The 12,416-nt window shown below is 39.2% G+C and overlaps 1 protein-coding gene across 2 annotated transcripts in view; it reads right to left on the reverse strand.

Moving 5' to 3' along the window:
• Positions 1 to 12,416, reverse strand: part of abcc1 (ATP-binding cassette, sub-family C (CFTR/MRP), member 1) — a 50,503-nt gene that overhangs the window by 27,719 nt on the left and 10,368 nt on the right. For both annotated transcript variants that reach the window (XM_042505863.1, XM_042505861.1), the window contains exons 3-8: positions 10,504 to 10,632; positions 9,685 to 9,822; positions 4,788 to 4,913; positions 4,037 to 4,098; positions 2,908 to 3,039; positions 714 to 941 (exon numbers count right to left, since the gene is read on the reverse strand). In XM_042505863.1, coding sequence (XP_042361797.1) covers positions 714 to 941; positions 2,908 to 3,039; positions 4,037 to 4,098; positions 4,788 to 4,913; positions 9,685 to 9,822; positions 10,504 to 10,632 — 815 coding nt within the window. The remainder of the gene's footprint in view (positions 1 to 713; positions 942 to 2,907; positions 3,040 to 4,036; positions 4,099 to 4,787; positions 4,914 to 9,684; positions 9,823 to 10,503; positions 10,633 to 12,416) is intronic.

Genomic DNA, 12,416 nt, shown 5'->3' on the forward strand with positions numbered 1-12,416 from the left:
CTCAAGTTTATACTCAAAGATCTCATATATACATAACAGACACAGTCACATCACTTGACAGGTCACGCATGGAAATGTAGTAGTTCCTGCGCCTACAAAATGTGCACAGTAACGGTAGCGCTGCATAATGCAGGTGGAATATCTGGTGGGACGTGGCAGCTTACAGCTGGTATAGTCTCTCTAGGGGATATCTAGTTTTATGTTTTTGTTGCTGTTGTTGTCTTTCTTTCTTTCTTTCTCCTTTTTTTTGTGTATAGTCGTCTTATGGTGGGTCGCCTGGAAGAATGATTGCTGCCCTGGTAACTACTAAGAATACAAACAACAAACTGATGTTCATCTGCTCTTTCGAACCTGTCCAGAGAGTTCTGAGCTTTGTTGCAGGTTGAGGAAAACATTTTATACAACTTTTAAATGTTGTATTCCTTGTTATATATGTGTGTCTCTGCTCTCATCCAGTTTGTTGTTGTGCTGTGGTTTTATGTATCAGCTCTGTGCTGATTGTCACCGCTCTTTTATTTTGCTTTATTGTGCATCTGTTTTTTAATGTCAAGCACTTTAGGATTTTTATCTGTGGAAGTGCTATATGAATAAACTTTACTTAGTTACTGACAAATTATACACAAAAAACAGGTAAACCCAATGTGGTCATGTGACTAAACCCAAAATTACATGTTGATGATGTTTTGAGCGGAAACATAGTCATGTTTTCTCACCGGAGAATCTCAGGCCCGACGAACATGAGGACATCCTGGATGATCTTATAGAGGCAGGAGATGAGGAAGTAGGGTCCGAAGGTCAGGCACAGCGCCCAGAGCAGGGAGGGCTCCTTGGTTTTCTGGGGGGTTTTGACAATCAAGATTTCAGACTCCTCCACAGCTCTGCCCTCTTTGCCCTCACTGTGATTGACCCGCTTGGGGGAGTACAATGTTTTCTGCTCCGTCCTGAGAAAAGAGAGAGGAAGGAAAGAAAGACAGCTTCAACAGCTTGTTTGCAATCATATGACAATTATGACATTAAATTCAGATGGAGGTCAGGAATTGATAAATCCACATACTGTCTGAATGGAAAAAAAACATAACTACATGAAAAGGTTGGATGAACCTATTGGCAGGTATCATCAGAAAATTGAAACTCATGTTGGATGTGTTTCATACAAAACGAAGAAAAGTAATTTATACCCAAACTTAAACGATTTGCTGGGCGTGGACACAATCGTGTTTACAAATAAGCTCATCCTCCAGACCTCCTAACATTACCAACATTATACGGCAAGCCATTGAAACTCCAGTGGACTGTATCTATTATAGGTTGCTAAAAACACGTCATATGACCATAGCATTTATATTCAAAGATGGGGTCTCTGTGCATACACTAAAGTCTGAAGAAGATCATTGGCTTGAACTGTCTCTTCAGGATGTGCCAGTGAACTTTTGGAAGCTGTAGTGTGCAGACCTTTTTCACATTTTCATTGCCGTCTTCTGTTGGTCCAGCACTTCTTTTTTTTATAAATGGTAAATGGACTGTACTTGTATAGCACTTCTCTTTTGACCACTCAAAGCGCTTGTACACTACATGTCACATTCACACACATTCATTTTATTTTTCATATGTTATATAATATATTTTTATATTTAATCTAGGTCATGACATGGAAAGCAGTTAACATATAAACCATATTACGCTTTACATGTGATCAAAAATTGATATTTAATATGTGAATGGATAATAAAAGTTTCTTTCCACTGACCAAACATTGACTTTTCTGCATTAATGATATCAAGTCGGTCACTCGTGTTGTAAAATAATGCTGTTATCAGTGTTAGTATACTCGCCTGGCATGCTGGCATGTTCAAAGTTTGCTTGCTTGCTACAGCTAATAGATGCATCTACTAAAATGTGCAACTACTAAAAGTAAATGACAGCTACTAGCAACTAAATAACAGAATATATAATTTTTTTAACCACAATTGCTGACACTGTTTCCATACTTCCTGCCAGTTCTTCTGCTAACTTCACACAAATGTCACAACTCAGGCAACTTGAAATGTCCTCATTTCCCACTCGTAATTACAACTTTGAAGGGCTGTTCATGAGCTCATAACTCATAAATCTGGTCAATAGAATATTTCTGAGGAGCACGTCACAGCAGCATAACTTTAAACAGGCAGAATGGTGTCTATCCCACTCCCACAGAACCCCTGATCGCCTGCTATCAGCACTATGTAACTTGGCCAGCGGGTCGCGGCTCTCTGATGAGAAGTGCATATGGCTTTATAGCAGGGTACAAGCAGCCTTCACCAAAAAATAAGCCAGTTAGCTCTTGTGTATCTGTATACATTTTTGTAGATGATCTTGCGTACAATAAGGAAAGTTTTTAAAAAAAAGTTGGTCTCAGTGCTGTTTGATTCAGTGGCTGAGGCTAAGGAAGGGGAGGAAGAGGATGGTGATGGAGGATGCTAAGAAAAAGAGAGACTGACCGAGCAAAAAGCCGGACTACAGTTAATACTGGAAGGCTTTACACATTAGCGAGAGCTTCGTGAAACAGTAGGCTGCGAGTAAAACAGTGAGCTGGCTGTGTTGCTGTTGGACAGGTGAGTAATCCGCTTGTTTGCAAACTTAATTTCATTTTTGTTGCACTATATTGTGTGGCCTCTCACAAGATCTTTGCTGGCTCTGCATCCCTCAGTTCGTCTACAAATGCACGTTATCCGTGTTTGTTTTACGATATGTGGTGTTGCACTCAGAGAACATCGGTGGGCGCCAGAGCTCACAGAGCTGATGTTGCTTTGAATGCTGTTTGAATGTGCACAATAACTATGCATTGTTGAAGTATTACCAGAGCAACGATGAGGAACCTCTGTGTATATAACTTGCAGCAGTCTCTCCCTGCTGTACTGAGCTGCTCACCTTTTGACTTTTTGGCACTCAGTGTTCCAGCGGCGCACCAGCTGTGGAACCACTCTCTGGGAGCGGTCTTCAGAGTTCAAAGACCATAGGTCCTTTTCCTCCAGTGGACGCTTGTAGCCCGTTACCATCATCCTGGTAGAGACAAGAGGTTAGATGGAGGAGGAGGAGGAGAAGAGAGGCATTCACCGACACAATACAAAGGATTCAGGAATGCAAATGACGCAAGAGGTCAAAAGGAAAAGAACATCAAAAGACCAGAGGGTTACAAATGCTCAGTGTACTCCTGTCTATCCTGTAGACAGAAAGAATACTTCGACATGTTCCCCGAAGGAGCCGGGGATCAAACGGCTGACCTTCCGATTGGAGGACGACCCCAGTGAACCAAAGCTGCCGCATCTGTTTTTCCCACCAAAGAATAAGATAGTGTACAGGTTCATTTTCACTTTGAACTCTGTTTATGATTTAAAGGTATTCTATACTGCATTTCAAAGTAAACATCATTCTGATTAAGAATATAGTGAACTATGAATGGTTACTGCCAAATGTGATTTTATAGATGCTTCTTTAGAAGCCAGCGTGGGCAAACACTACAAACACATTCAGTGGTTCAGTAAGAGCAACAACAACCCTGCAAATAAAATAAAATAGTATTCTTGTTCATATTGTTTGCATCACTGAAGGACGAAGGTGGAAAAAAAAATAATTTGTAAGCATTACTGTAAGTGCAAGGCTTTATTCGGCTCAAAAAGTTTGCATTTATGTCGTATTCCCTCAGCTAAAAATCTGTTTTAATCATAGATTGACTACTTTTGAGAGTTTCAGCCTTTCCAGGAGTTGATTCGTGCTTTTTACGCTTTTTAGTCAGTTTTAAGCCAAACCTCATAAACATACATAAACTGGTCCTGCCCAGGTTAGCAAGGCAGCACAAGTTAAATAAGGATCTAGCCAGGTTAGAAGAGAGCCACCTTTGTGAAATGGGAAGCTCAATGTACCTTGTTAACCCAATAATCTTGGTGTTTGGCCTACCCCTCTGGTATATGACAGCATAGGACACAAGCTACAGACTGACAGGACATTCATGCAAAGTCAAAATCAAATCTGGCTACAGTGGTATTCTTTGTGTGCCTACCTGGTGATCCACCAGAAGGATATTCTGGAGAGGAATGAAGCTCCAGGCTCCGGGCAGGGATTCTAAAGACAAAAACATTACTGTTAGATCCAAAAGATGTCTCTGCTGCTGAGACACCAAGAAAAGAGTGATGTTTGCAGCAGCATCTAGAAGGTGAAAAATGTTATGTATTTTCAGTGTGTCCATTTAAGATTGGGTGACTGAAATCTGGAGGAACAGAATCAGTCAGTGTGACTGCACACTTTAACTGGAAGACAGGAAGCAAAGATGTGTGTGAGGTGCAGGGACACCAGCACACAGGTGCTGTGAAAGCAACAGGACAGTTACTGGTTTTGGCCCATAGACTTGTCTTGCTCACCAACACAGTCAGTAGTTGGAGCTGCAGCAGTGGCTTATTTGCCAATCATTTTTTTGTAACTTTTTAAAGATTTCTTGTTGCTCATTGCCTTCTTTCAATGTTTTTGAAAGATGTCAAGCCAACTTCAGTGTTAGTGTTAAAGTAATTTTAAATCTTTAGCACCCCTGATTGGCCTAATAGCGCCAACAGTCTCTTTCTCAGTCATAACTCATTTAAATCTGATAACCCAAAAAGGAAATACTTCTTGTTTGATTCAGTGTCACCTACATTTGTTTGTTTGTGTCACTGTCTCATTATTATTGTTTACAGTAAAGCCAAACAACATTTACCGAAAACCGTGATATGTATGAGTGAGAAACTTAAGAGAGAGGAAGTGGAGTGAGGTGGTCTCACCGAGTCTTTGACAGCCTGGGAGAAGAGGGGGGGCTGGTCGGTCAGGCAGGACAGGAACAGAGCCACCAGCAGCAGAGCATAGTAGATATAGAAGGTGGTGTACCTCCACACGCAGACTGTTGACAGCTAAAAGAAAAATTAGACAATGCTTTTAACTCATGAAACTTGTCTTTCTAGTGTAACATGATGCTTTGTATGCTTGTTGTAATTATTGTCCTTCCTGAAGGTACCTGTATTTCAGAGCTTAGCTATTACTAATTATATATTCCACACTGACCAGTTGACAGCCCTTTTCAACCAAATCAGCTCTGCTTCTTGAACCAGTTCTGTTCAGGATTCTTGGAACCTCAGTGCAATCCAGAGAAACAGCTCAAGTTTCAACCACTTTGTGCTGAACTATTGTAAACAATAATGTGTCATCAATGCATGCCGTCGCACAATGCACAACTGAAGTAAACAGTAGCAGCAAAACTGCGGATCACATTGATTACCTGCAAACTTTTTTTTCTGTTATTACAGATATTTGTTTTTACCAAAACAACAAGCATGGACCCTCTGTTAATGAGACCTCTGCACACTCTTCTAGCCTGAAGATTTCTCACTTGACTTATCCGTTGCTGCCTTCTCTATCCTCTCTTCACGACCTGCAGAATGACACGCCCACTGAAGTTGTCACTGTTTGCACTTCAGGTCTTGGAAAACCTGCTATTTTTGGGTTCCACCTTAGAATGAACCTCTCAGGTTCTGAATGGGGATAGGGATCGTTCGTTTTTTTTTATATTGATACCATTATTGAGACTTCTTTTTTTTTCATACATATTGAACTTTTTGCAAAACAGGGAAGACAAGGTACAAAGTACAACAATTGCTGACAACTACACTGGCAAGCTAAGACAGCAACAAACAAGCAAACAGACAGAAAAAAAACAAAAACAAAAACAAAAACTGACGGGCAAAAAATGAATAGACAAAAATGGATAAATAAAAATAAAAAACAAATAAATAAATATATTCAGGGAGTCCAGAAGGCTCATGGAGGACAGCATTCTGAAATTATTTCAACCTATGGCCCCACATCCCCAATCTCATCCTTTGAGATGCAGATACACCTAGGTAACCAAGAAATGGGTCCCAGGTCCGGTGAACAAAAAGGGTTTGTCTTTTAAGGCTTTTGAAAAAGCTTCAAATGAAATGATACTTGTCATACCTTAAAGTCACATGGGTAAGAATGGGAACTTTATCAGTGATCCATGTGACCATAATTTCCGTGCACTGTGCAGCAGAATGTGCAAAAGGTCTTTGTTGTGGAAATCAGCAGGTAGCTCGTCATTTAGTCCCAATAGACAAGTCCTTGCACCAAGATGTAGTTGGCTTTTAAAAATTACATTAAACTGCTGACAAATCGTAATCCAAAACTGTTGAACACGAGGACAGCTCCACAAACAATGAAAAAATGATCCAACAGTAGATTGACATTTGATACAAAGATCTGACAGAGCCGGGTTGATTCTGTGTCTGGATTCAGGGGTGATATAAAGCCTATGTAGAATTAGATGCTAGCACATTAGAGGGCTGTCTACACAGGGCACTCCAGGCCTCAGGCTCTATAGTACCCAGATCTGCTTCCCACCTGGTCTTAACTTTGTCAGAGTTATCTGCATTGAGATTGCAAAAATTCTTATAGAGCTTTTGGGTAAAAGATTCAAGCTGCATATTGTTCACCAATAGAGATTCTATAGGAGAAGTAGCAAGTCTACCAGCAAACTCTTTTAAAGTTGACAGAATAAAATTTCTAACTTGCAAAAATTTAAAGAAATCTACACTGGGAACACCATACTTGCTGGAAAGTGAGGATTGAACCCTCCTGAATCATGTCTCCAACAACTTTAATACCTGTATTAATACTGTATCCCTCTTATTTCCTGATTTTTCGCCAGATGCACAACATATTTTTTTTAACACCACATTGTCTTTTATTAGTGTTGCAACTTTCCCAGGAGAGATGTATAATAAATTCCATAAGGGGATCACATCCAAAGAGGCTGATTCACGTTCAAGTGAGGCAAGTGGAATTGGGCTCATCTATGAACCATTCCAAAAGAAATTTGAACTGTGTGGCCAATAGGTAAAATAAAAAGGATGGTGGAGCCAAACCATCATGTTTACCAGGAAGACAGAGAAAGTTGTATCTTAGCCTCGGCTTTTTTGCACCAAATAAATGATACAGTAGAGCTGTTTAGCTGTGAAAGAGTTTTCTTTGACAATATAATTGGTAACATCTGAAGGAAACACAAGAGAAGCGGGAGGACATTCATTTTATCAGATGGATACGACCCAAAAAGGATAGGGGTAGGCCACACCACCTATCAAGGTCGTGTTTTATTGTTTGCAAAGGAGGAGCAAAGTTTAGTTTATATAAATCTTTTAATCATGCAGAAACTTTTATACCTAAATATAAGAATCATGCTGGGGACCAGTGGAAAGATTGCGAAATGTTCAGATGTAATGTTTGTGAGTTACAAAGAGGCATGGCTTCACTCTTAGAAAAAATTATCTTGTAACTGGAAAAAGAACCATAACGACAAATTAACTCAGTCAGTTTAGGAATAGAATGTCTTGGTGAGTCCAAACAAAATCAAAACATAATCCGCATACATAGTGATTTTATGCTGTTGATCATTTAAAAGAAGTCCTCTAATATGAGTGTCTTGTCTAATGGTTGCGGCTAGGGGCTTCATAGATAGGGCAAATAATAATGGACTTAAGGGGCAATGCTGCCTGGTTCCCCATTCAATACCAACATTATTGGACCTGAGCTCATTAGTAGCTACAGCAGAAAGAAGAGTCATACAAGATCCAGATCCACTTACTAAACACTTCACAATTTGTGAAGTGTGGAGAATAAATAGGGCAGTTCCAGCCTATCAAAAGCTTTCTCCGCATCGAGAGAAATGACCAAAGCTTCTGGGCCGTACATTGAGGAGTGTTGAATTATGTTAAGCAGTTGTCTTACATTATGTGAAGAATATCTCCCACATATATCTGCACTAAATCCATCAGGGCCCGGGGCTTTATTGTTAGGATTTCGCTCTGAGTTAATGGTTTACATAATTCTTCTCTCTACTCGTCTGTAAATTTTGGTGAACCCACCTTTGAAAAAAAATGTATAATTTCTTGCTTAGAGAGTAAATCAAATTGTGAACGTTTTAAAGTACTGTTGATTTCTTTATTATTATTATAGTTGAGTGTGCCGGTCGAATCTCTAATATATGAAATATTCTCAGCATAAGTTTTATTTTGAAGAAGATTATCTAAATAGCGATTAGGTTTATTAGCTAATTCGTACATCCTTTGCCTCATGAAAAACAGATTTTTCGGCCTTCTTTGTTTCCAGTTTAAACCTTTGAAGCTCTCAACTTTGTTGAGTTTCGCCATGCACGTTGTTGCGGCGTCCTCAGAGTCTGAGATGTGGCTTTCAGCTTCCCTAATTTGTGTGTCCAGGGTAGTAATTTTAGATGAGCAGGCTTCAAGTTTCTTTAAAACTGGGTCGATCTTTTTGTCGAATGAAGCTTCTACACCTTTGGGCACTTCAGCAGTGATCCTCTCCACCAAGCAGTCGGCGTCTACCTGATCGAGGAGTGGCAGTGTATGGTCCACCATATTGGCTTGACTGTCGTGTGGCGACTTAACTTCTCCAGACTTAGCAGATTTCGTGACGAGGTTGACTTTTTTGAGTGCCAGGCATTCTCCAACTTAAATACCAAGATAGCCACTCACTTTAGCCGTATTTTGTCTGAAATAAAGTCCAAAAACGATGCCAAGCTGCGGAAGCATGTACTCCACCATTTGCGTCACATGACCCATATCGAGACTTCTTAATGATCCAAGTCTTTATTGATACCACTATCAATATTTTTTTATTATTTGATGGAAAGACAAAGTGACTTTTATTTTCATTTTAATATTTTAATTGAAATATTTACTTTGAAAAGTAGTAGCTTATATGATGTGTTATAAGATTATCAGAGCTCTCAATGGTAAGTTAAACAGGTTGTAATTCCATTTCTACTGTCTGGGAAAACAAATTTCTCACCCAAGCAACTGTATTATTCAAGTTTCTCACCAAAAAAAGAACTCTTTTTTGTTACATTAGAACACATTATGAAGACGTTTAATTTACCGTTGCCTTGTGGTCATTTCGCTGAGTCAACCTTGAACACATCACAATGAAACATTATGCAGCCTGGTTTATTTAGCTAATGAGCTCTCATCCTGCCGAATTCAGCCTGGATTTCATGTCTGGATTACTAGTCTTAACTGATGAGACTTGCTGCAGAGTTTGGGTGTGCTTACCGCTGCTGCTGTGAGTGGATAACGATGAAGACTGAGCCGGCTGTGCAGCGTTGAAGGAGGGTTTTTTTTTTTTTTTTAACCCAAAGACATTCGAGTGCTCAGCCATGGAGGTTGTGTTCCCCCCTTGACCACCAGATTTCTTCTTGTCTTGGTTTATATCTGTTGGCTGGCTATTGTATTGTATTAAAAAAAAAGTTATTGGACAATCAATATATGTGGACCATTGACTGGATCTAAATGACATGATTCGACTCGAGATGTAATGTTATATTATAGGACCCTCAGGATTCGATACTCAGGCAGTATCAGTAAGCTCAAACGCTACTGATTTTCAGGTTTTGAAAAAAGTGGAAACGAGTCCTCAATAGAACCAGGTTTCGATCCCCATCCCTAATTCTGAACCTTTTTCTAAATGCTCAGAACAATTTAAAATGAGGTGCAGGAATCTGAACAGAACCGGTTCCATGTGGGTGGAAAAGGGCGAACAGGGGTTTATAACCTCTGTTCATCCAAATCTAGATTCCTCTGCTAATTCCAGACTGACCTGGTCCAGGGCCTGGAATATCTTGGACCTGAAGGTGACTGTGGCACAGAGCAGTGCCAGCAGCCAGAAGATCAGCATGACACCAGACGACTGAACCCCTTTCATCCGTTCATACTGGATCACCAGGGTGGCCAGCAACTGGAGCAAAAACACACCAAAACACATCAATACATCAGACTTAACAAAACACACAAAAATGACTTTAAACAAGCAAACCTAAATAATTCTAAGCTTTCCTCCATGTTATGGAACACAGAGAAAGTCAACACATTGCACTGATGATGGTCCTGTTTAAAAAGTTCAGTCTCAGATGAGAATTAAACAGCCCTGCTTTGTTCCAGTTTTGGTTGCAGCTCTACCACCTCCTTCACAAGTTCAAATGTGTTTAATGGTTTACTTTATTTTGTCAAAAGACTGCAAGCTTCTCTTGAACACAGTTAGTGGACAACAGATCCAATCACGCCTGAACGCCTTGGATTTCATTGAAAAAATGTCAGGGAATGGACTGTAACCTTTTCATTAGCCCTTTTGTCTAACTCAACTGAAGTTTGTGGATCTTAGTTATAAACCTTGTTTTCACTGTTATTAAGGTGCAAACAAAGACAATTAATAATAACAATTAATTAGGTACAAATAAACTACTCTATTAGAAAAGATGCAATTTGAATTTCCCTTTAATCAAACCTCTATTCATCAAAACCACAGTCTAAAAAGCTTCTACTATAATACATCCAGACAGATTTGCTCTACTGCAGAAAAGCTTCTCACTGACAAACACACACACACACACACACACACACCACAAAGATAATATCTCACCATGGTGAGGCCCAGTAAAGTGGGACTGACGAGGTGGACGGGTGCGGGGACTCTGCTGCCATGACTTCTTTCCCAGAAAGAATAGAAAACATCTGACCAGCAGATAATCCAGAGTAGAAGGCCAACCGCCTGTGGGGAAAACAACAACAACAACAACTTATTTTGACTTGTTGTAGATTCTGTTCAGTGTGAATCTTTAACTCTCTCTAACTATACAGAATAGATGTATTATTGTTAAAGTGAATGCTCTTTTTACACTTTGCAAAGTTAAACACTAAAAAAAGGCAATTTAGTGTTTGCATCTTGTTACCAGGGTTACCAGTGTACTGACTGGATGTGTATGTGATTACATGACATATTATGTGATTAATTGAAAAGGATATTGCAACCCTTATTCAGCCTTGTTTCTACCCACAGACATGTTACAGAACATTGTTAAAATAAAAGGAAGTCCACTAAAAAAACATTATCTCACCGCCTGGTGCCATGTTGTTTTAAAAAAATAAGATGACAACATACCACACTAAAATTAAATTAAAAAACTAAATGTGTGTTAGGGATACACAATATTGGAGTTTTACTGATATCCAATATGCAGATTTTTTCTAGCTGATTTTGCCCAATTTCCAATGTTGATAATAATATATGTGCAAATATTTTTCCACCTAAGTGCAGAGAACATCGAGTCTCTCCTGTGGTATCAACATGTTGTGCCTGCTTTTATTGTGATGGCTCAGTGGTGGCAGATTCAAATATGATGCTTTTCAAAATATGCACATTCACTGGGCAAAACAATAAAACTACTTTAGCCTAGATTACATATAAAAGATGCTATATTTATTCTAATGTGACATATTTGGAACAAAACTGTAAATTCATCCCACATTAACAGGACTGGATGCTGCTCTGACTGAGACAAACCTAAAAAGAGCCAAAACCAGGGACAATTTGACCTATTTCAATTAACCCATTAATGTCCTTAGTGGAATTTCAAAATTTATTCCACAGCATTTAAAGTACTAGCTGACCTAAGAACATACCAGTTGGAATTTTTCAAATCGGTCAAAGTATGAGGCTACAGCGCCTGTTTTTCATAACATACTTTTTTTTAGTATTTAGTCACAAAGGGTTTCTCGTTTTTTTGATTTTCCATGAAAACACACCCAAAAAATAGGTTAGCAGCATCAGATCTTAATCGTTTTTCATACATAAATTGTCCAGACTCTTATAATACAGATACAAAAAGAAAAATGATAATTCATTGATTTTTCTTGCTCCAATTTGACATTGTGCACAGTATAGAGGCATTTTATGATGTATTTCTTGGGGGGTTAAAATGGGGTTTTAACTTTGGAAAATATCTGTTTAGACTCTCAGTCTTCCACCCCAACCTAATATCACTCACTCACTCTGTCTCTCTTTCACTCTCTCTCTCTCACATAAAAACGCAGCTGCAGGTGCAGCAAACATATCAGGTTTGTTCCAGTTCTGTTGGCTGCTGTCAGTCTTGATGAGAAGCACATGCAGAAAGGTGCTGTAAGATACTGTAGATTGGACAAATCTTCAAAAAAGATTCAGTTTGAGCTGATTAACATGTTTACAGTTGATGCTGCACCTGCAGCTGCATTTCAAAGACCAAAGATGTGTGTCAACAAGCGACTGACTATGGGTTTAGTTCTTTGTGTGTGTGTTGGTGTGTGTGTGTGTGCGTGTATGTGAGACAGAGTGAGTGAGTGATATTAAGTAGGGGCGGAAGATCTAAACAGATATTTTATTCCCATTTAAAACCCCATAGACATACAAAATAAAATGCATCTATACCGTGCACAATGTCACACTGAATTATCATCAATAAGTTATCATTTTCTTTTTAAATCTGTATTATTAGAGTCTGGGCAATGTGAGTATGGAAA

This window comes from Plectropomus leopardus, chromosome 17 (assembly GCF_008729295.1).
Source record: "Plectropomus leopardus isolate mb chromosome 17, YSFRI_Pleo_2.0, whole genome shotgun sequence".
Lineage (NCBI taxonomy): Eukaryota > Metazoa > Chordata > Actinopteri > Perciformes > Serranidae > Plectropomus > Plectropomus leopardus.